Genomic DNA, 25,848 nt, shown 5'->3' with positions numbered 1-25,848 from the left:
GCATGATACCATTCCTATCTATAACGACTAGTTTAATCCCAGCTATAAAAAGTTGGAGAGTTTTTCAGTGTCTAAGTTACCATGGTATACTTCCACTTTCCCCTTGCAAGTACGAATGTGAAATATTGGATAATCCACCCAACTGTAGGATCAGTTATTGGGTATAGCACAAATATGAGGTGTGGTTCAAAGGCGAATAACATTTCCGAGAGAAAAATAACACTCAGATGTACTTGATAAAGATATCTATTTACATACGTAACTAAGTTAAACATGTGGTATGAAAAGCAGTTAAATGACATTTCAACATACTGAACTATGAAAAATTTAAATTAGGGTGTCGAGATCATTACCCATTCAATGTGCGCATGCGCGCGTGTCAAAGTTTCGAAGATGATCTAATGTTCATATCACAATTACATCTAAAGTACGATTTTCATACTTCAGACAATGATTCTCCTCACAGTTATATATAATGTTCTGGAGGAATGCAGTCTCAAAAGAAGACTGGTAGAAGGTGGAATGATCCCATCCCAGGATAACTGACTCAAGCGGTAAGCCTTCTTCCTCTCGTGGACAGTGACACAAGCCAATGTGATCAGCGTTTTGTAGGAATAATAAGATGCAAGATGATCCTCAGGCAGACCAATACGTGTGATGTATCTCCCAGCACTTACATGTTCCACAAAATAACGCAGGAGGACTCCATCCCACGAGATGGGCACGAGGCGAAATTATCCATCCTTACGTAGTCAGGGATATGGAACAGTCCCACTATCAGTCGGGAACACAGGATGATGATCCTTCAAGGAATTTGGAACAAAGATGATTAATGAGACGTTGAGTGTAAGTACTGGAACAAAATATGTATGTATGGCGACTGTCCTCCCAACACATTAAGATAAAAGAAGATACCTCGTCCTTAAAGGAAGGAGAGAACATGACGTATGCTCTCCATAACGGGTATAGGACGGGAGTTTCCATCCCTCGCATCGGCAAAATTATCATACGAGAGACTATTTGATGTACGCAATGAAGCTTCCCAAAGTACATGGCACGTACGTACATGACGAGATGACTTGACTTCTTTGCATGGCACAGTCACAAGAAAAACTGGACACGGCGAGATGATTCCACCAAAGCAGACTGATAAACGGAAGCGAGATTTTCAAGTACGATGGTACTAGGTTGCTTCCTAGGCAGAAGAATAACACGCAGGATGATTCCCATCAGTTAAACTGGCGCTAGGTGACATGACTCCCAAGGTGGAATGACTGCTCACTAGGTAGACAAGCTATCTCTGGGATGATGGTTTACCGTCAGATGTACGAAGACCATCAACCCCTTTATCCCAGGTCCAGTAACACATACGATCCCAGATGGTCCAGTAACACATATGATCCCAGATGGTCCAGTAACACATATGATCCCAGCTGGTCCAGTAACACATATGATCCCAGGTGAAAAAGTACAACGTTGACATAACCTCACCAGAAGGGAATAGTTAAGGTGGGCACGACCAAGTCTCCATATCGAAGCGCACCCCTCATTCAGTGGAGTGTTACGAAGGGCATACCAAAACGCCCCACCCCCCCCCCCCCCCCCAAGTGGAGTGATGAAGAGGAGACGACCACACTTCCAACTCTAAGTGGACTGATTCAAGAAGGGATGACTTGCCCAGACGGACTGCAATGTAAGATAATCCACCACAAAAAAACAGAACAATGTCAGTTGATCCCTTTTCCATCTCACACAGGCTAGTACAATGCAGTGATATTCCTCAAGGAGGAGGGATACACACTGGGATTACCCTTCTTCCAGATCAAACATACACCAAACTCTGCTAATACATCAGCAATTAAGAAATAAAGACATATATTGTATAAAATAATCACGCGCATAAAGTAACACTATCACTTGTTTTAGATTGGTTGTATTCCAGACCTCAGTGTTTCACTGGGGTCAACAGCAATAATGTCAACAGCAGGGGCAACAACAAGTATGTGACCAAAGCAAGAAAATATTATGCGAAAGGCAAGTTCGCACAAAATAGTTTGCAACTTTTAAATGGATGTGCATCATAGGCTGGAAGGGTAGCGAGGACGGAGCGGGTGAAAAGGAAGTTCTTTAGAAGCGTGGTCTGCTCCGCACAGTATTCAAAGCTGCCTCGTGTAAATGAAAACGAGGGGTAAAGAGCAGGGGATAAGAGTGGAGGTGATAGGAGAGCACCAAGTGTGTGGGGGTAGAAGGAGCTGTGCAGTGCTGTGAGCCGGGCGAAGGAAGGCGTATTGTGAGGACTGCAGACCCCACTTCCCGTAACCTTGAACGAGGCTCATTCCGGCTCCACCACAACCCCTCCCCCACACACCCAACCTCTATGGTGGCCGCCCCAGTCTACACCACTATATCTTAACCTCGTCATTCTGTCTGCATTACCAGTCCATTTATATCTTTACATTTATTACAATCCTAACGTATGCCATAAGACATATAACCAAAACCTTAGCTCTGGATACAGACCTAGAACCATGACATACGTCGCATCTATTGCTATTCGCCCCTTCCTGCCCACACGCCTATAAAGATGCCGAAATGTATGAACAAACTAAAATGGTTACTGCGTGTGGATAAGTCGATAACCAGGGAACGAGGTCCACCGGCAGCTTCTCCCCCGTCCTCCGTACCCCAGACCACAAAGGCAGCGTGTCAAACTCGTGTGTACACGTCCTTCCCTATAACCCTCCTTATGTCAAGTCGACCCAAAATGGTATACTTGTCAAATACATTATAACTTGACCACCATTTAATGGTGCTAACAAACAATACTTCTTTCTGCTACCTATTCATAAGCATCGCCGGGAACAAAAGGATACGACTAGTTGATCTCAAGCAGCAGCTCACACCGCAGCCAACCACTGTAGCTGTAACGGGGTACAGCTAGTGGCTGACAGCCTGTTGGGTAAGGTCTAGGTGGAGGTAATCTTGCCTACTACTGCATCCAGTATCCTGCCAGGTCTCGAGGCTTCCCCAGATCATCCTCCCCCGTCCATGTATAATTTCTCAGGAACCCGTTCTCTGGCCTTCGTCGTCGCTCTGCTCGCAGTCTTCTCAAGGGTACGTTGCTACATTCCCATGGGCGAGTGTCTGTCACATATTAACAATTCTAGATGGTTATGTTCTTATACGCACTATTATATTGTTATTCTGTACTGCTACATCTCAATCGGAAAATTTCTTCGAAACCCCAGAAATACAAATAAATAAACTAAACCTCTTGTTATACTGTGAGTGGCGGATACACAGAGCAGAAGGTCATTGTTAGAGCCACCCACCGCCACCGCCGCGCCAGTACCCCGGTGCTGCTGCAGTCAACGACCCTCTCCGCGTACACCAACACACGCACGCACGCACCTGCTCCACCACATCGCCCAGCTCCCTCACCGGTAACCCAAGCCTTGCTTGAGCCTTTCTCATTAAGCTCCATTCTTAGGTCAATATCAAAAGCTATTCCTGTATTGCCTATTAAAGCTAACAGCAACACCATGTTCAAGACTTTTAAACTACATGGCAAGGTAATTCTATAACCACATGTAATGTCTCTTAAGTTCAAGTGGTGGAACATTGCCAACACACCTGGCCTGTCTATGTCCCCTCTTCACCTCTAAGAGCCAACCCCATTAATGACTAACATCGCCTCATTCTCGTTCGTGACAATGTAAGAAATAAGTATCAAGCAAAAGTTTCCATATCAATGGATGAAGGCAGCAGGTACATGTACATGTGTGCATATGCCTGATGAAATGTATAGGTATGTATATGTGCGCGTTTATATATATACATGTGTATGTGCGTGGGTTGGGCCATTCTTTCGTCTGTTTACTTGCTCTACCTCGCTAACGCGGGACATATTATAAATATAAATAAATAAATAAATATATATATATATATATATATATATATATATATATATATATATATATATATATATATATATAAATAGACACACACACAAAAAGAGGGCTTGTCTTATAAAACCAACAAGACTGGCGCCTCAGTCGGATAAAGAAAAGGAGGTCAGGTATGTGGCCGCAACAGCAGACAGACTACCTTGAACTTGACCCACTCTCCTCCGTTCCACCTCCCCGACCATTTTCACATCCCAACAATCCTTTGCCCTTTCTCGCCATATGGCCACACCTTCCCTTCGTTTACTCCTTACATTGCTAGCCACTCTTACTGCATGAAACTTATCCCCTGCCATTAACACATGAGGATTAGTCATCCCGATCAACCAATTTTCTACAAATGTAACATGTTTAGTTCTGGTACAGCAAGAAGCAACAACGTAACATAGGGAGGCAGGAAAACAGTATTCGGTTACAGCAGAAGGCAAGAACCTGAGAGCCGGAAGTGTGTGTGAGGCAAACGACTGTGACGCTGGCTGTATTCAGCAGATGGTTTAACCATTAACTGGCCACTCTCTCCACCACAACCTCGCCTCATCCCACCACCGGCCTCTGGTTATTCCCAGTTTTGGAAGACATGATGAAGACGACTTGGGAAATGAAAGATATATCTATGTATAAATGACAACGCAAGTCTTGCAAGATTGAATACTAATTCAGGAAATGGAAGGAGGAAACTGAATTCATTTGACATTTAAAATCGTCCACAGCGGTCATGACCACGAAGAGTCATTAATGCTAAGTTTTATCGTCATGTGTGACACTAACAAACAAAAATCTGGAAAAAAGACACGTCTGTGGCCTCATATAGGATCATGAATCGTATTTCCAACATTCATTCCAAGAAATTATACAATGCATAAAACAGGTTTACTGATGTCCGGGGAGAAGTCTAAATGTTCGTCACTGTACCTCATGGATATATTCTCCTTTCAGCTCTTAACATACAATATAGAGCACACAAAGACAGGAGTAAAGCTAAAAAAGAAATATGGACAACAAGGGAAACACAGAACAACGAAGTCTGCGGTGTCTTGGAGCTCACAGACTTTCTGGGAGGGAGGGGGAGACACCACGGCCAACAGCCGACCACAAACATGACAATCTGGAGCGCTGAACCTAAGGACACTGTTCACCTTGTGTGCGGGTGAAGAACCGTATGAATGTACGAAGGAAGCTCGGAAGAGATAGCACAGTGCGTACGTATGCATGCGCGCACTAAGCGGTGAGTGAATTGCTGTGCTCCTAAGCGTTGGACGCCAGGCCACCTGTTGTACGGTGCTCTCAGTACCGACCGTCAGCCCCCGCAGGTCTACCTCTACCACTCCTCTCCAGGACTCTCATCAACCTCACCACATCCATTCTCAGTCAACACCCACACATCCCTCTGGACGCTCTTTCAAAAACGGCCTCATTCAATCTTTCTTCAAGAGCAACTCTCGGAAAGTCATGTTACATTTTACGATCCGAGTAAGCATACATTCAAAGCCATTTAACCTAAGAAATATATAAACACTAAAGGAGCCGATCAATTGTGTGGTGGTGAGAGAAGAGGTGGTGTGGTGGTGTTAAGACAGTACGAGTGGAGTCTCGGCAAGGACCAGGTAGTGATCCACGGAGGCAACGCCCCCTCGTCACGCTACACTCGCCAGGCCTCTCCCCCCATCCCCCCCCCCCCCCCCGAACGCCAACTTCCACCCCACCACATCATCTACACCACCACTTTCACCGCAAAACGGTTCACAGTAGCTTGCCTCTACCTTGCAAAATGAGAACTGTTCACACGGCATTTCCACATACATGTGTATACATTCAGCTGTGTAAGCTGGTCCTCCAGCGTGGTACTGCATGCTCCTGTCGCCATAATGACTAAGCAAATACCTGTTAATAGTCAAACCCCCTCCCCTCTTTCCTGCTGTCCTCTTCTGACCGACGCTCAAGTTGCCGTTGACGACCACACACAACGGCCAGTCGCAACAGAAATAAGAAAAAAAAAGTTACTGAGTAAGGGGGGGGGGGGTGTTAAGGAAGGCTGGTATGAAGGGAGACGAGAGGGGTACGAATTCACACCCCCATCCCTTCCCCAACACAAGCTCCCAGACAGTTTCTCAGGGCGCCCTCTTCTCACGACCTTGCTGCCTCAGCGGATATCAGTCGTCAAACACCTGCACACACAAAGCCGCTCAACTTGCCTTACCGCGCATACCTTCCGTAAATATCGACAATATAAGTTTTCCAAGAATTAATAAGTATGATAATACGTGCAATTACCAGTGTACATAATGGAAAACTAGCTAATCAAGAGTACGAAGACTTGCATGGTCTCTTGGATTAGTTCACATCATTCTGACATGTCCTTCATATATTCGATGAACATTCTCCTATTTACACAAGTGTGATTCATGGTGTATCCTTTTTCTATCGTTCCATGGTGTGCACAATGAGGTAAACTGCGAGAGACAAGTGTAAATTATATCATGGAAGACTGGGGTGAGGATGGTGACAAGCACTACAAGAGAGGCAGCAGCTGTTTACCTTCCCAGCCATTGTCTCAAGGCTCCCTCCCCCTCCGCAGTGTCTGCACGCTAAACCACCACTACCATGATGCCTCGCTGGTGTTCAACTTATGTCTGGGATGTGTGGCTACTGCTGGTCGAAACCTGGCCGCCACTCTACGTCCCCCACACTCCCACAACCGCTCCACTCTTCCAGCTTTAAAGATTACCCCCTCCCCGATAACTTAATGCCTTACCTCTGACCCAAGCAGGAATGCCCATTCAAAGTTACAGACTATGAAAACCAGGACCGTGACATAATTGCATGGTCATGGAATACAGCAGACGAACTAGAAGCAATGACCAAAACAGAGTACAGGTAGTCTACGATAGTGTAATAATATGACTGGTGATATTACAACACACAATACAATAAAAACTCGCAAACGTTTCAAGTAACTGGACAGAAAGAAAAAAGGAAGAGGCGGTCTCGGCGAAGGGGAAGGCAGGGGTAGCTGGTTGAGGGTGGTGGTGGAGCTGAGGCCCGGGGGCCGCGGAAACGTCAAATTACTCACAGCCGGCTCCAGCAGCACCGTGACCACCACCGCCTGCCCACAACATTCCCAGCGCCACACACACACACACACACACACACCCACACATACACCCACACAAGACCCCTACACATACAAACTACCACCAACCACCGTCAAGGAAGAGCCTTCAATACAACCACTAGGGTGAGCATGTACCGCCAACATCAACAAGCCCTCATAACCTTGGCTGCCCATGGCAACAACTTCGGCTCCCCCGCCCGCCAACACGCCACAATGAATGAAGAAATGGCTGCCGTTCCTGACCCTGATGTGTTGTAACTCTCATCTCAGATATTTTACACAAGACTAAGCTTTGTTGAATTACTCGAGGGTGTGCACACCCATGCTTAGTTATGGCAAGAAACAAGCCAGTGAACACCAACGTTAACATCACAGATAAGGAAGGTTTAAACAACTACCATTGCGGGGATAATGAACTTCACAGTTGACTAACTCCACCATGTAACACGCGAAAATTACCCACCGTACTTTCTTCTCACCACAAGAAACCTTTTTTTGATTCTTTTCCCCAAAAGAGTGTGTGTGTGTGTGTGTGTGTGTGTGTGTGTGTGTGTGTGTGTGTGTGTGTGTGTGTGTGATTCTTCCTAGAGACCATACTTCAGACTCGTAGTCTTAATGATCCTTTGGACCAAAGATAACATTATCCTGCGTCGTCACCGGACGCCGCTCACAGCCACAGCCCAGCAGACGAGAATTCAGACACTGTCGTCGTGTAAACCAAACCTAACACACCAACGGTGAAAATTCCCTCCATGAATCAAAAACTCCTGCGCTCTACTTATGCTAACATCAAGAGATATTTGACTTCTACACCGAACTAATAGACGTACTGCATTTACTAACGCCCCTATATAACAAGAACAAGACAAATTTCTTAAAATAACCCATATATAAGACCACGAGAAACGTACGAGTAAACTTGGTGGAGTGTACATGGCAGCAGCGTGGGCGGATATCCTGGCCGCCGTGCGTGCATCCGTTGCCACAATACCGGGCCAACCAACCACCAGCGTACATTACGTACGGCTCAACCATCCCTCATCGGCTGCCCTGTAACATTCTAACAGACATCGTCACTTCCCTTATTTACTGTAAATCAACCCTTTACTCTTGAGCATTAGAGTACGACGCCTGGGCATTTGATCTGTTCCATCAGTGATAGGTTGGAGACCATGCCATTTAAGACAGTGTCGTACCCTTGTACCGTGGCGGAGAATACAAGTTTCCTTCTATCTACCATGATGGACAAGTGTTGACAGGAGTGTGTGCGTGGATGTGTGCGCGCGCGCGGGAGGCGGAGTGGCAGCTTGAGGGACTGGTTACCTGGCAGAGCACGCGGGAACGATCTTGCCTCAGGTTACAGATGGTGTTTCAAACTTGCGCAACTTAATCTGTAACAAGGTCAAGCCTCCACCACAAGTGTACTACTATAGAAACACTACTTACGCTCATGTCTTAGCTCCATATTTAGGCAGCCGTAAAATCCCCTTACCTGAAAAGAGAAAAAATTGTATTGGTCTCCGATTCCATTGTCTGAGAAAGCATTATACAAGATCAGCAAAAAAATAAACAATGGGTTCCACATGAGTGATGTGTCGTTACAAGAATGGAGCGGCAAGCCTCATCGTAAAATTTACTCCTTTTACCCAAAAAATCCTAAAATAATGTCCCTAAACAATCCCCCTACCTCTATTACCCTGTTAATACCTTCTTGATTTTTCCATTTAAGGCAAAACTCGACGATGTGCGAGAAAGTAAGTGGTAAGGAGCACCATACACACCAAACGTAGCAGTACAGTTCATCCAATCTAATCCCGACTCACCTACGTTGATGACTCACCTACGTTGATCAGCCTTTCCGCTATGTTTTCCCATTAGTAACATTCGAGTGAAGTCAGGGGAGGGGAGGACAAAATTAAGAAAATGAGAGCAACAATACAGGTGACCAGGACCAGCGCTCAGCCTACCAACCTCTAGGTGGCCGAACTGGTAAAAAGATGGCAAGTACAAAGAGTAGTAATGGTATATGAAGTATATTAAGTACAAACAGTTGCTCAAGCCTTGGTTCAGTGCGGGCTGTTAGGGCAGAAGACTTCACCAGGTCCTCTATAGGTAAACTCCAGCTTTCATGCACACAAACAATAGCTTTAGATGTCCAGGAATATGCTGCACAATGAGGACATGTTCGTGAAGCTCATTAGAGGTTACATTAATCATTTATGAATTAGTGTAGTTCACTGTTACACTGAACGGGCGTGAACAATATCTTATGGGGTGTGGGATTGGAAAACAAAGTAATTACCCTGAGAGTAATGCACGAGTTCTTTCACCCAGTTCCTGATGCCATGCCTCCAGCGAGCAGGTACACAGACCGCCATGCTTGAAAGAAGCCCCACGATCCTTCAAGTGTGGGTGAGAAGCGATGCATAACTGGCTGCTCGCCCCACCTCCTCAGACCAGCTCTGCTCCACAGCTGCCGCTGCACCCCGTCACGCTTCTTCGTTCCGTTCCACCTGCCGTCACCATACTTTCAATCGCCAGTATCACGTCACACTCTACATCTTAATCGCCTCGTTTCGAACGACATAAACGATCTCCACGAAATCATCTATATATCCAAAGTATATGAAGTGAAGTATCTAAATATTCAACAGCAATCAACAGCAATGTCGCGTTCATCTGAGACAAGAATGCCACTTCAGAAACCGATGCCACTACCTCTTGACTAAACCTTCGTCATGAAGACCAACACCCACTTGAATCTCAACTTGCGCAGCGTACTCATTACCATGGGAGTCAGGACAATATACCCGGTATCACTACCACACTGGATGAGGATGAGCGACAGAAAGTTGGGAATGAGCTTGTGAAATGAATTTGCTGAGGCGACAGACGCTCAGAAATCTAAGGAATGTAAGAAAGATGGCTAAGCGAAGAGATGGGTGACGTCAATTGGGCCACTAGACTATGAAACAGTTCTCACGCAACTTAGGCAATTATTCTGTGGGAAACTTGGAACGTCACAGATAAATATAGCTACAGAGATGAATGCAACTGCTAACTGTTCACAAGAAAAAGGCATCCGTGTATACAATAACTGTGTATCCAACACAGAGCAGCAAACAGTATACACACGTTACAACCACATACATGCCACTGCATGTATATGCCAGACACTGTGGGGCTCTAACACTGACAGTGGTGGACATACTGACACGCCGCACATCAGTATGCTTCAGACTGCCTCATCGTCAGACTGTGGGCACAGTTACGAACTTACTCCCTAACAATCCAGAAGTTTATAACACTATGCTGCGCCCAGTGAGACAGTGTAACATGTGAAGTGGCGAATCCCACGAGAGTCGTATATGCCGAGGCGAGTTCCACTAGACAATCGTCATACGCTGTCAAGAGTCCCACGTGAGTCCCATGACAGAAGCGTCACATCCCGTGACGAGTCCCACGAGACAATGTCACGTGTATCGCTGTGAACAAGTCCTGGACACTACATATATACACGTGAAGCCTCAACAACGCTGGCCCTCCTGGCTACCCAGTGAGCCAAGGTCTAAGAAAATCATGATTCAACAGCCGTTAGCACAAAGATGCCAAATTTGCTGCTACAAACATGTATATATTATATGCAAAATATAACATCTTTCAAATTTACAAGATAATTATCAAAGACAAGTGGTCACTATCTGTTGCAATGCAACGACAAGAGTCACTTCTAGTAAGGTAATGAGAAACGTTTTATAGCAAGGACTTAGTGGTAGGTGGGGTAGTTGGTCTGTTACCTGATGGTGGTGGCGGCACCTGCGCTCTGAGCGTCACGCTTCGAAGAACACTGCCACATTCTAGCACTCCTACCCGAAGCATCATGCCTGCCTTAACATCTACACCCACGAGGGGGAGGCTACAGCCTTGCAAGAACAGAAAACGTGCACTTAGCAGGTGGATTGGCCAGGGTTGGCTGAGTGGAATTCAAAACGCGTGGTTGATAAAAGCAAAAACAAATAGCCATGCGAGGTGGCCATTGCCACCATCTCACCAACCACAGCCGTTATTCAACCCTGTCGCGTATGACCCGGGACACTTTGAACGTCCAATCATCAATACCCATTCGAAGCCCTTTTTTATTTCACACGATCCTGTGACCCTCAATTCCACACGCGACTTTCCAGAAACCTTTCCCGCAACAACTTTATCCGGTCACGAATATCACATTTCCATACAATGTAACTGCGCTTTGAGAATACTGTAGGTAAAAGGAGTGTCACATCGTTTGCCTTAAGACAACATGGAAGGACAGTGGTACCTGCCGAAGGTTTACCGGTATGAGCAAAGTGTTATCCATCTTGCACAACATCCAGGAGGCGTGCTCATGAACCCACATGGGACGCTCCTAACCCTGAACAAGGCTTGCTAACAAGAAGTGTTTATTTTAGTAAGCAGGAATGGCTAGCCGGCATGATCAAAGGTTGAGGATCTTTTATCAACGTCCATGGAAATATCGAGGCGATCATGGTTGTTCTATTCCCAAATCTACTCTAAAAGTGGTACAAGTGGTACATCGCAGTCCAGTTTCCCTAACGTACCTTCTTACAACACTCACAAGCCCCGCCACCTACTGAACCTGTCCTAGCTTCTCTTACCTTGCATCCGATCTGCCAGGTTGGTATGAAAGCTCACACAACTTATAATAACCCAAACCTTCACCTTCAACCATGCCGTCTCCGCAAAACACTTGCATCCTTCTTCTGGGTATTCCAAGTCTATTTCAACCTTAACATTACTCTTCAACAGAAAGAAAAATTAAGAGAATTATGTTCCAGCTACATGTCTGTATGGTTAGGCGTGTTGTAGAAGGGGAGGGAGCGGGGGGCTGGAAATCCTCCACTCTACATTTTTTTTCTAATTTTTCAGAAAGAAGGAACAGAGAAAGAGGCCAGGTGAGGATATTCCTTCACAGGCCCAGTCCTCTTCTTAACGCTACCTCGCTAAAGCGGGAAATGGCGAATAGTATAATACACACACACACACACACACACACATATATATATATATATATATATATATATATATATATATATATATATATATATATATATATATATATATATATATATTCCCTGCGTGTCGCAAAAGGAGACTTGAAAGGTGTGGGAGTAGGGGGCTGGAAATCCTTACCTGTTATACTTTACCAAAATAAGGAACTGAAAAGGGGCCAAGTGAGGATTTTTCCCTCTGAGGCTCAGTAATCTGTTTTTGGCGCTATCTTACTGACGCGGGAAATGGCAAAAATGTATGTGTGTGTGTGTGTGTGTGTGTGTGTGTGTGTGTGTGTGTGTGTGTGTGTGTGTGTGTGTGTGTGTAGTTTAACTTTTTGCCCTAGGAGTGAAAAGTAGCCTTTAGCATGATTGTATCATTGTGTGCACAGTCACGTCAAAGAACTCACTCCAGAGGAACCTGCATATCCCTACTAATGTAAGCAGGGCATCCTTAGGTTGCACGGACCTCTGAAAGGTCATGGGACTCGTAAAAAACTGTCGCACGGGTAATAATATAATTTATCTACTATCACGATTCAAACTTCTGTAAGCAGATCACATTCACAATCTCGTAACTAAGTTTATCCATCTTCTTCACTGTTTACTTCATCCAAGTGGTTCAAACACTTAGAACGTTTGAGACCAGGTCAACATTCACTCTTATATCCTCGATGACTGTCAAATCTACGGCTACAGTTCTAAATAACCCTTGTAACATCTCTATTAACTCTGGTCCCATATTTGCTGCCCTTCTTTGTAATTTTTCTATTACTTGGAACTTTTCTATTACTTTCATTTCTGTGTGATTAAGTGCGGTGACCGAACTCTAGTACCATAATATAGCTTTGGTATTATTTAGGACATGAAGAGATTGCTGAACATTTTGAATTCCATTAAAGGATGAGGGCTGCGGCTTCCAATAGCTTAGTCGACTAACGACCAATCCAACAGCATGGGCCCAACCCGAGCTGTTGGGGTAAGAGCCCACGAAGACTGCACTAGGAATTTAAATGCACTTCTAATACTTGCCCCCTCCTCCCACGACATGGCTCGGGGAAAAAAGCCAACTTGTGTGAAAGAAAAAGTACATGCAAAAAATTGATCAGGGATTCGCATGTTCGTAGCCTCGACTCTTAATGGTAGTAAGAAGATGGGAAAGACACGAGAAGGAAATGAACTTTACAGCTTATCTACTGGTGGAGAAGGGGAATTATCACAAATCAACCCTCGAGTGGTCATTCTCCACACAGAAACTGACGGAAGCTGCAGTCATGCACATGCCTCGGGTTCAAGCCTTAAGGGGCTAAGACATATGCAAACAACGCACGACAACAATACCCAAAACAACACCTGTAGGACAGAGTAGTGAGATTGCAGGGCATAGAAGGCGATGGTTGAGGTGATGATGCCGGAAGACTTCCATGAGACGGAGAGCTTTTTCTTCCACATGGATTTATAAAGGTGAAGGCCATGAGTGAGCAGTGCTCATAGTATTACAGCACCTATTCAACATACACAACTCTTGAAGAAAACTTTGTGCTGTTCATCAAGTGGCGGTTATGCCTTTTTTTTTTTTATCAGCAGGGGTGAACAGTGTTTTGAACAGAGGGAGTGGTTCTTAAGACAAAGGTATAGGGAGAAATGCGTTGGGAACAAGCTGGTACACTGGAATTGCTGGTCGACCAAGCTGTTGGAAGCGGCAGCCTTCAGGCCAACACAGCACCCCTCCCCCCCAAAAAGCCTGGCTGGTCTGGTACACTTTGTTGGTACTTTTACAGTGTGCGATGGAATTTTTCCATCGTACATCCCATGCTGTTTGTGAAGGTAAATGTTACGGTATTTGAATTAGGGCCCCGGACTGTTTACTATGTTCTTACTTTTTATGCATATCGCACCTTTGGATTTCAGGAAAATACTAAAAAACCTGCCTTGCCTGTCATTCCAGTAGGATGTTATTACCGCAAGCATTACTCTTCCGTGTGTGCTCCATGTAACTTATTTGTTCCCAATAATTCAGTTCCTTTAACAAAATAATATGTAATTCGAAGCATCGCTGAGCGCTTTCTAAATCCGCAATTTCGCTTCCCTTGGGTGATGTTAGAACGTAAAAATATTCAATTGGTGAAATATTTAGTCTTGAATCAAATTATCCACCGGTTTTCTTTTCTTGTCTAGAAGGTCCGCAGGATCCAGCCTACCATCCTTCTCGATGAGGCAACCGTTGTTTTGCTGTTTGCTGAAGGTTTGGTCGTTACACATTATTACTCAAGGTCTTTCACACTATTAATCAGGCTCATGATATCGTGTTTTGCGTTTTTTTTTTTTATTTCATCTTTCTCCAATGAAAAGCTCGTTGGTCTCGGTTTCCTAAACAGAAACTTCGTTATGTCACTGTAGCCTTTCCACATGATCTTTTGATATGAATATCATTCTTGTATCATATGCAAAGGATGATTTGAAACTGTGGCTTGTATTTGCGTCAATGTCAACATAAAATAAGGAAGAACAAGATAGAGAAAAGAACAGTTCCCTGTGGGAGTGAAGGCACTGCAGATGGTATAGTTTGTGTGCAGTGATGCTTTAGTTAAAAAATTGGGGAGTCATCTTATTTTTCAGGTTATTCCCAATTTTCGCATTTTGTGTGCTATGACATCATAGTCGCATGTCATGCTTCTGCAAAGTCTATGTAAATTACGTCAGCATTTTCTTTGTTTCCTAAACCTTCAGTAATCCTATCATATAGGTTAAAGAGGTTAAGCAAGTGAGAGGAAAGATCTTCCCGCCCTGAAACCATGTCTTCTGGGTTGAGAAGCTTGCTTAATTCCATAGATTCAAGCAGCTTGTCTTCTTCAATCATATTCCATGCTCGTTACTTTATATATACTCATACTCAATCAGTATGTGATACTATGTGTGTGGTATGGTACGAGTCTCAAACTCGTGCTGCTCTTTCCCTTAATAATGTATACATAAATATAAGATCTTACTTTTGTGTATAAGCATACACACCTCAGCCTAAGCCACCAGAATGCCACGCCTAGGAATCGAGCCAATGATCAGAACGGATAATCACATCACCACGGTGTGTGTGTGTGTGTGTGTGTGTGTGTGTGAGAGAGAGAGAGAGAGAGAGAGAGAGAGAGAGAGAGAGAGAGAGAGAGAGAGAGAGAGAGAGAGAGAGAGAGAGTAATAACTGTGCTGATCTCAGTATACATGGAAGATGGTAACTTCCCTGCAACTAGCAAATGATAAGGTCTCAAATTTCTAGTATAAAGTAGTTAACAATAATAATAATAATAATAATAATAATAATAATAATAATAATGACACTAAAAGTAATAAACAAAACAAAAGTAAAGGCACTGCCACTTACAGTGTATGCTAAATCATATATTCATTTAATAAACCAAAGTCCCCTTTCAGAAGGGTCCTGGTGTTACCTCAGTACTCCCTTTCCAGGTGTTCCTACATTATCATAGCTGCGCTATTATCAGTAGCAGGGACAGGGTGGACTCCTCTGAAGTGAGTTCTTTTACGAGACTTTTACCGTATCGTGAACTGACGATGATATAACACTAGACACACTGAAGTAAGGATGAGTACACAGGCTGCCCCACACTTCTGGACGTGAGGCCAAGTATGGATACAACGGGAAGAAATACATGACATTTGCACATATTTCTGCCCAGCGCACGACCTCGACGTTATGTATAGCCCCCAAATCGAGGCTGCTCCCTACACTTCCATACGTCCCATTCAGTTTGGGTCCAAACTCTCCTGATGTTTTCCTAGATCAAAACACATGATATCGTAGCTCGCAGGCCAACGTAACCACTGCAATCCAGACGATTAAATACGTTTGATACTTATCCAGTGAGTTCTTCAATTTTCCCACTGGTTGGTCCATGCGTTTCTGGTGTTCGAAGGTGCAGCTGGCAACAATTTCGGCAGCCGGTTGTTGGAACAAACGGCCGCTCCCTTTACTCCTTACCACCCTCGTTGCCTAGAGACAACTGATAATACAGTGCTGGCCCACATCACAATCAGGCCAGGAGTACTTGCGTCAGGATCTTGCCACGGACAGCACAAGAGCCCTACCTGAGTTCAGGTGATCTGGAGTCATACTCAGCTCTGGTGTCCCAGGCTGTGGTGTGATGCGAGTCATGATGGTGCAAGTCAGTCATGAGGTGGACTACATGGCTGAGGACCCAAGCCAGGGTCCGCGTGTAGTCATGTGAGGAATCCAGGAGCCAACTGGTGCAGTCATTGATCCACCAGGTCAGACTCGTGTTGACACACTCACCATCTGCCGCACGATCCAACTCTTCCCCTTCTGTTTCTGGCTACTTACATGCTCTTAACTTTCACATCACAAAAAAATACAAACAAAAAACCATGATCACAGTGTAGAAAACATAAAGCATGCCCAACTGAATATGTGAAACGGGAGGGTGGAGGCAGGCGCAGGGTGCCTTCCAGGAATAGCCAATAAAAGGTAGGTAGTAAGCAGAGGGACAAAGAGCGCCTTGGCGTGGCAGCCAGGTGGCTCGGAAGGCCTCAGTTGCCGCGTAGCACTACAAATAACAGCTTGCCACCACGTGATCCTCCGGCTTAACTTTACCTCCCAAAATTATGAGCCAGCGCACTATCGCCAAGGGAAGGTCAGCGCACTTCCTCTCATCAGCCCAAACCGCTCATGTCCAAACAACCCTTGATGCTCCATGAAAATGCTACCCCGGGTGAGGAAACATAACACTACTGCCAGCCTGTGAACAGCCGTGGTGGTGCCATTACCACCAGTGGGAGAGGGGCAAACGTGGTGATACTAACATTTACCTCTAGGTACACGTGTGGTGTCAACCAGAGGAGTTAATGTGCTGGTGTCTGACAGAGCGAGATCCTGGATGATACCAAGATGGGCTGTGGTATTAATGAACAAGGCGACAGCTGTCGAAGTGTTTACATCACATCACAGGTTCTGTCACCTTGAAACTTTAATGTGTTAACCGTAATCCTAAGGATGACGCCCGAATAGCGTTTTTCCTGCAAAGAGCAAGAAGAGACATGTTAACAGCAACAATCGTTATCAGCTAACTAGCCTTGTAAAAGGAGAGACAAGTCTATGTTTTGTCAACAAATCTGTCAGGGATACAATACAATCTACTACTACATCCAAGCACCTGCTTCACCATCGATATCTACTCTTTAATAAAATCACTGCCACAATCAACCGGATGGTAGGAGTGCAGCAGCATCACACAATCACACACCACACAACTGGCTGGGGGCGTGTAATATAATCTTAGCAAGGGTAAATGGCGATGCTTAAGTCACGAAACTGCTCTAAACATCGGATAAGAAACACGAAAGGGTGCTGGTGATGACAAAAAAAGGCCAACTATAGGCACTCGGCTTAAAATTGGCAAGCTCCCGGCAGCCTGAAGCGAGATCATGACAAACTGTTGGCAGAAACATACGATTGCAAACATTAAGTTAGGAAATACGGTTACCTATGGGAACGACACCACATGGCACGACTAGCCCTAGACATGAAACCACTGAACACAACTGCGGAGGGATGAAGCTCCGAAATACAGACAGATAGCTGTACAGCCGAGGCCACGAAACGAAGAGGGCATACAACGCTGGACACAAAATTAAGTACAGACACGTAACTCAATCAGCTCTTCGCAATATTAAGGGTGGAATGGGTACACCAACCACCAACTAGTTAGGGCTTGAGTGTCCAGTGGGTGAGAGCGGTGACAAAGAACTTGGAACAGGAAGGTGGAGCCATATACCCTACTTTAAAACAGACCACCTTGTTGTACCAGAGTCCAGATCAATGTGACACTACATTTACAGGCACAGACATTATTGGGGTTTGCTGAGGTAAGGAATACTACCTATAAGAGAAGAAAATCCCGTCATTTTCAATATTAAAGTGGTTGGGTCCTTGTGACCCTGGAGTCACGCTGCCCCACCAGAAACGAGGATGCAAAAGGGCGTGGCGGGGATTAGGGGAAACGCAGTGAAACATAAGGTACTGCCAAGCGAGGCGTCCTACATGAAGTAGCAACGTAATGGTACACACACACCAAGTATATAACGGGGGATATTGTAAGGCTTTTACAAGGCGGCTACCCAATGACTCACATGGTTAATGGGCCAGGGAGCAAGGTGCGAGGCTCTGGCAGAGGTGTGTGGCGATGCAAGGCAATACAGAGGGGTGATATTAATGACCAAGAGCGAAGAAAGGTAGGTGCGGCCGGCACTGCGGCAGGGTGACGGTGTAGTGCGGCAGAGCGGGGAGGCCGCCAGTTCGCCAGGGGAACACTTGTTGGGCCCCCACGATCAATGGCTGCGTCTGCCCTCACTCCACCCAGGACCACACGCCGCCACAACACTCCACTCTCAACAGTATTTACCCATACATTATTTACAAACATTACATTCACTATCATCTTTGCTTCGAGCACTTTACCACACAGACCACTAGTTCCTACCCACAACACAACATACAGCATATATATCATCTTACCAACCCCCGTAACCATATATATTACAACCATAATAAATATTTACATTCCCCGTCAAGTGAAGAGGTTCGCGCCTCTCCCGAGGCACACACACCTCATCACCCCAAACACAGCCATCCTCCTGAGGGGACAGCACACCACGTGCAGGAAACCAAAGGCCACAACCTTGATGCGTCCACAGTTTGAAGGTAACAGTGAAGTGGTAATGGCAATAACCAAATGCCGGCTTCTCTTACTCACGACTCTATAAAATCAATCAAAAAAAAAATTACAAAGTCGATACTTCCTGAGCGCGCGCAAGCTTCCCATGTTCGTTAAAAACACCAGACAAATAAAGATGACGCCGCATAATATAATGCTACTACAAATAATACCTTGCGTACACAGCCATACAGTGTGTAATTTTGGTCGTCGTACAACTTTTGCTTCTGAACGTGCAAGTAGTGGAAGAGGCACTGTCTGTACCGCATCACCGCAGCTACCGGTGGAGTAACATGTTGTGAGCATGTACGTATCAAACCAATACCTGTATCATCATTCTGTAACATCAATTATTAAGGCCCACACGAATTATATCACCATTCCCACCTGTTATGAACTTTTGTATTAGACGCCAAAGAGATCGATACAAGTGGAGCAAATCACATTTGCTCCATAAATACAAATAAAACAATGAAAAGTAAGCCAGTGCAGATGTTTCCTGAACTTGTTTCGTCAGAGACCAAAATAGAAGAAAGCGCAACATCTGCTTAATACAAACATTTCAGAGAGAGAGAGAGAGAGAGAAAGAGAGAGAGAGAGAGAGAGAGAGAGAGAGAGAGAGAGAGAGAGAGAGAGAGAGAGAGAGAGAGAGAGAGAGAGAGAGAATATTACTTCGTCTGTTGATCAATACTAACCATCAATGTACCTAGCAGGGAAAACATACCTCTCCTAAGGACTTGTAACACGTGGCCAAGTAAAAATACCAATATGGCTTTAACTTTTAAGCATTTGATCGGACTTTCGTAAATGTCCGTGATGATGGCGTCAGATGAATAATCCACAAACATTAACGAGACTTGCATGCAAACATGATAAGGCAGCGAGGGTCACTTGCATGTTGTTGCTGTTCATTTCATACATTTCTGTCGTCAGTAATTCTTAAAACAAAAAATGACCATTGAACCATCACAACTTGGACGAGATGGGTGGCATCCTCAAGGATATGAAATCTTTCAAGAAAAGAAATACAAACCAACCGCAGCGACCTTTATATGAGACGACTGGAAACACTGGTAATGCATCCCCTCAAAAAAAAAAAAAAAAAAAAAAAATCCGACGTCCTAGGCAAGCTCGGTTATCAAAACAGCGAACCTAGAGGACCTGATGTCCAGAAAGTGTTCGTGAGGTGGATCTCGCAGAGGTATCATAAAAGATGTCACGGCATGAATGGTTTTATACTCCTCAGTCAACGCCCTTACGATTAGCAGAGAAGTGTGGCGCCAATCATGCTGTCACCTCACTGACGCTACCTTCCCCACCTGCTGTGATCTACCGAACATCACGGCCCTTACCTTCTGCAAACTAGTCACGTTCACGAACGATCACCTTCCTCACCTGCTGCTGTCTGATAACGTCCAAGGACCACAACCCCCTTTACCTTACGTTCACGGACTATCTCTACTGTGAACCTACTCATGGCCACAGATTGTTACCACTCTCACCTGTTGCTATCTACTCACGGATATGGACCACCCCCTTCCTTGCTTACTGCTACCTGCTCATGCCCACGGACCTTCAACATACTTGCTCATGCTCAGAGACCCTCACCATTCTCAACCTACCTGCTCATGCGCACGGACCATCACCACTCTCACCTGTTGCCATCTGTTCGATGTCCACGGACCATCACCGCCCTCACCTGCTTCCTCCCCCAACATCCACAGATCACCACCACCCACATCCACTAGTGTGTGCTTAGGTCCAGCAGCTGCCTAACCCTCTATCAGCTGCTAATAGCTTAGCCTCGATATCATCACTAAATCTTCACCTACAGCTCTCTATTCAAAACTCGAGGGTAACCACCATTCCACTTGCTCGTACCCACACACACACCTACTCACTGTCCATGACCAACGATGTCCTGCTCCTACTAATGAAACATGTCCACGAACCAATGTCAATCTTACGAAGCCATCTTAAGTGTTCAAGGACCTGGCCCTGACTCGAAAATCAGCAAACTGCTACAGGAAGAGTGGATCGCGAGGCTAAGTTTAGCTCTTCCTGAATATCTGGCACAAACTTTTATTTACGGTATGAATTTTAATCCTACAACTACAACGAAGGCTGGACACTTGCTAGTTCAGGGGATAAGCACTGAAATGTAATGTATTACCCAAGAACACAGTGAGTGACGACTGACCACATCCACCACCAAGGAAGCTGCAAGCCTTCCATCACAGATAAGATTCACAATTCCGCTGAGCATCGGCAACTATATGAATCACAGCGTACTGAACCCAAAACAAGAAATATGACGACCACGCGCGCTATCAACAAGTAGCGTGAAGAGGTCAACAAACTCTTAAGGGCTGAAACACGCTTCCTCCTGAGGAAGTTCTGCTGATGTACTGAAACCATAGTCACCCCCACAGGCAAGAGAACGTCGATTATATAAAAACAACACAAAGATCAACAGCTCCTGGTTTTATCATTAACTGAAAATGTATCTGATAAATATTACCAGAAGACAAGTTTATTCCATATAACTTTACCGGGCAGAGAACAAGACTCGGCAAACGGGATCTACGTTAAGGCGGAATTACGTTATAAAAATAGCATGAAACCTCTGACACAGAGAGGTTCACATTTCAAAAGTACTGAGTTTACCTGAATGATCAGAAGTCGGTCACGGGAGCTGGTCCCTACCACAGCAGCTGACAAAGTCCAAAACTCCCCTTGTTCTCTCCTCTGGTCGACAAGCTTAATCCGGTACACTGGTTAAAATGCCTAAATGCACACTGTAACCAAGGTGATCGCATGGAGAGTTCCAGAGTTCCTTTTCATTGTAGGTGACCAGTAGGGTTCCAAATCCCAAATGCCCAAAAGGACCATATTCTACTAAACGTACTTCCGGCATCACAAAATGTTATTTCTATGTCTTATGTATTTTTCCATCCACTATCCAGTCTGAAGAGTAAGCGTCCCAAGCGTTCAGTTAGCCGTCGTCCGCTTCAGTATTTCTAGTTTTCTGATGTGCTTTTTTCAGACTAATATATTTCAGTCAAAATAGTATAAGTGCTATTGATAAGCTGATGTTTTAACCACTTGCGAAGATCCTCACATATTCGATGATAAAACGTGTACTTTCTCAGGATAAAACGACTATTCCTTAATATTTCACTTTGGAATCATTCCTTCCAAAGAAGGTGTTCAAACTTATGTTTCCTCACACAAATTTCCATCTTCGTACTGGAAAACTGGTTCATATACACGAGTAACTTTGTCTTCTTAGACGATTTTTTTTTTTTTTTTTTTTTTTTGCAAAATGGTCTTCTACCAAGATATCAGAAATTATCTGTATTTTCATCTTGTACATAAAAGTGCAGAGATGCGATCACAGTCCCAAGTATATATATATATATATATGTTCTTCGATATGGCACTACTTTAATCAATTCATGCTTAAAACAACGTGATTTACTTACCGGATAGTTCAACATCCATCGGACCACTTTAAGTACTTATCAGTTACGTGTAACGATTCCATGGTTACATCTGCTAACAGTCACTGCAGAGTCTTCAATATATTTTCAACACTGATTAAATCATTCTAACGGGAAGAACTCGCCCGTTTTATACTATTTTCTGGGTCGCGTTCGCTCTTTAATAATACATACTCTGTGATAATTTCTATATAGCTTAATAATATTATGTACAAATAATAAAATCAAAAGCATAAATTTTAATACATCTCCAGGATTCTTTACATATAAAATGGAACCATCGGCGCTGGTGTCTGAAATTACCCCCTTATCATCCACTACAAAACTGTTACAGGATTTTCCTTGAACAAAATAATAGTTGCACTCACTCATGGAAGACTACGCGGATATTCTTTAATGAGAGCAATGATGACATCAGATAAACACGACATGGTCCCGTTCACATGGGAACCAGAAGGGTTAACAGTCTTGTCAAAGTTATTTGCCAACTCACTAAATGTGGTGTAAACATTCAAAATCATGCTGTTCCCCGATAAAATAAATAGGTTTATGACCAATGCGCATAAAGAGGTTCCTATTACAGACAACCTTATCAATGGCAAAACCTTCACAGTATGAGAGGACTAACATTACCCATATATGGCAAGCTGCCCAGTTATATAACAGGTGGGTGGTGATGGCAGCCTGGCAAGACACAGGTTCAGGTATACAAGATGCTTCAACACAAGTGGAATACAAAATGATTTTTTAAAAGGTAGTAAAAAAAGCCTTTCAAGTGCTGAGTATGTGACCAATCCCGAATGCAGTTCGCTATACAAGCTTGCAAATTAATGTATTCAAGTGAAATACTGTTGCAAACATGAGGTGGTCTGAATAAGTAACAAACACGTGGTTTACATCGGACACTCGAGATATCAAGTAATTAGTTCAGGTTCAATACGGACCACTTAAGCGCCTAATACAGATATGTAAATAAACAACACTTCCTTGCAATCTACATGAGAACTTCACTATCCATCAGTGAGGCGCAGCACCACGAAACACAGCAGAAAACCTGCAATAAAGCTGTAGGGGCGATGGTGTCCGTGCATAGCCAGTAGCTAGCTGGCTGTGGCGGTGGTGGTGGGGCAGCCAGAGGGCAGTGGGGACTTACCATGACGTCGAAGTGTGTGACTTCCAGATTGGCGGGCTGGTGGTAGAAGGTATGCGGAGGAGGCGGGAGGTAGGAGAAGATAGGCGTGGGTTGCTCAGCCGCCGTGAAAATTTTGGTGGTGATAGGAGATGCGTTTCGCGAGGAATTTGGTGGCTAAGAGGGTGATGTGGTAGGCGCTGGTTGTTACGTGGGCGTGACGGGTACACACCCAGGTGATGACAGGGTTCTCGGCGGGGGCTCAGCACCAGACGCGGGACTTGTCGATTTAAGGCCGTGGAAGATATGTTCGGTTGGAGTCAGGTCGCGCCGTAGCTGCTGTGTATGTGGTGTATGTTGGTGTGATGGGAAAGCAGCAGCGGTGTTGTTAGCAGCAGCAGTAACAGGTACAGCAGCAGTAGCAGCGGTGAAGGCGATGGTGATGTGAGGGGTGTGAGGTCCGGGTGTGTGAGTGAGGTAGTGTAAGTAGCGAGACACAGAGAGAGAGCACAGCGCGGCCGGCGGCGTGCTCACGACTAACTCCCGAGTCCCCACCACCGCCCGCCCGCCGCACACCGTAGGGAGGCGGGGCCGCTCCCCAGCTTATGCCAAACACCGCCACTCACACACTAACTAACCAACACACACGCTCAGCCACCTAACATACACCTATACTAAACACCATCATATACTTTCATACCTAAACCGTGCTATCTGAACTTTCAAGTACACACATTTCGACTCACAAGGGGAAAAATAAGTGATAAAGCAGTGGTTGGTGTGTGATGAGAAGGTGGGGGACGCATGCGCGGGGGATTCAGCACTCCCCGGCTTACCTGAGTCCCCCCCAACCCTCCCCCGCCTCTACCTGGGACCCACCACACTCCTCACTAACTCCCACAACACACCTACAAAATTTACCACACTTTCTCCTGCTACAATATTCAGAGCTTCCTCATTACTTCTTAAGTAAAACCGGCAATGTCCTATCTATCCTCACACTGAACTCCCTCCTAGCTTCTGCCCATTACCCTCTATTCAGTTTGCGATTCTACTTGACTAACCAACGTTTGGAACAAAATTAAATTTTAGGGGGACAGGAGGCTGGTGGTGGTGGAGGGTGAGGGAAGTGGGAAGGAGAGGGGGTGGGGGTATATCGTCCCCTCACCTGCCGCACGCGCACTGCACGCACCCCTCCTCACAGCCGCCACACTCATCGCCGGGGCCGCCACTACAGTGCTACGCACTTCACCACAGTTACAGCTTCTATATACCATTACTGCAAACACATTGAGTTTATAATGCACCTCCACTGTCTTCATGGTGCTCTACCACATGCCTCTTCCCCATCCTCAAACACCTCGGACTAAGAACCAACGTGTAATCGACTCTTTTAGCTTAAACAGTGTTAACTTGAATCAACTGGTTGCTCCCATCTTCACGTTCCAAGTCCTGCTGCAGCGGGATATTCAATGTTCTCCAGAATATCTTTTTTCGTTTTATCATTGATATAAAATTGTAATAAGTAAATTACTACTACACATACGCTTCTTTCGGAGGGTAAAAAGAAACGAAAGCTCTCATTTACACTTAAAGCAGGTCAGAGTTCTAGTAGAAAACAATTTCTGGAGCAATCCAGTTGTGAAAACTACATGTGTGGGTGACTTTATCCAGCAGCCACCGAAACTACATTTCCATATCACAATCCACACCAAAAAACTCTAACAATTACCTGATCAACAGGTTGTTTCATCATACTTCCAGAAACTTCACTGTCGACTGAAAATAACACTGCTGAGTTTCCAGACATATTTCACTAATTTCATGAGCAAAATCAGGATGGACGCAGAACACAACTGAGGTTCACATGGAGCGTGTGCAGATATATGAATTGTAAAAAAAAATTGCGTAATAATATACTAATTAAGTTCCAGAAGACACGTAAAAGTACTGGTTATTACAACTTTAGGACCCCACACCATTTCAAAAGAAAACTGACAATTCACTACTTCCATTTTCTTTGCCGAGACGCACGCTCAGAAGGCAGACTCAAAACACTCGTCCTTTGACGGAGTAACACAGGCTGTATACTGTTCCGTGTTTAAATATAACAATTAACTAACTCATATGAACAACAAAAAAAATCCACCAAGTTTCTGTTCAACATATTAAGTTGCAATCTTATGTTTAAGTTACCGAACTATATTTCTATGGTTTTCTACAAGTACATTCAAAAGAATGTTATAACTATCAAGTCATCAATTACTTTAAAAAAAGTCATGTAAGCAAAGTTTATGTATGGACATGCATACCTCTCAATGCTGCAATCATTTTTCTTTCAAGTCCGA

The 25,848-nt window shown here is 44.7% G+C and overlaps 1 protein-coding gene across 40 annotated transcripts in view; it reads right to left on the bottom strand.

Annotated features, from left to right (window-relative positions):
• The window catches only part of heph (polypyrimidine tract-binding protein 1 heph), a 503,533-nt gene that overhangs the window by 128,428 nt on the left and 349,257 nt on the right, over positions 1-25,848 (bottom strand). Inside the window, exon 1 of one of the 40 annotated variants that reach the window (XM_071687642.1) lies at positions 23,525-24,038. The exons of 38 other annotated variants lie outside the window; for them this stretch is intronic. In XM_071687642.1, coding sequence (XP_071543743.1) covers positions 23,525-23,527 — 3 coding nt within the window. In that variant the 5' untranslated portion in view covers positions 23,528-24,038. Of the gene's footprint in view, positions 1-8,523; positions 8,545-23,524; positions 24,039-25,848 lie in introns of those variants that run through there. One more of the 40 variants, XM_071687626.1, reaches the window with a different exon arrangement.

This window comes from Panulirus ornatus, chromosome 3, assembly GCF_036320965.1.
Source record: "Panulirus ornatus isolate Po-2019 chromosome 3, ASM3632096v1, whole genome shotgun sequence".
NCBI classification, from domain to species: Eukaryota; Metazoa; Arthropoda; class Malacostraca; order Decapoda; family Palinuridae; genus Panulirus; species Panulirus ornatus.
This window is presented reverse-complemented; position numbering and strand designations above follow the sequence as displayed.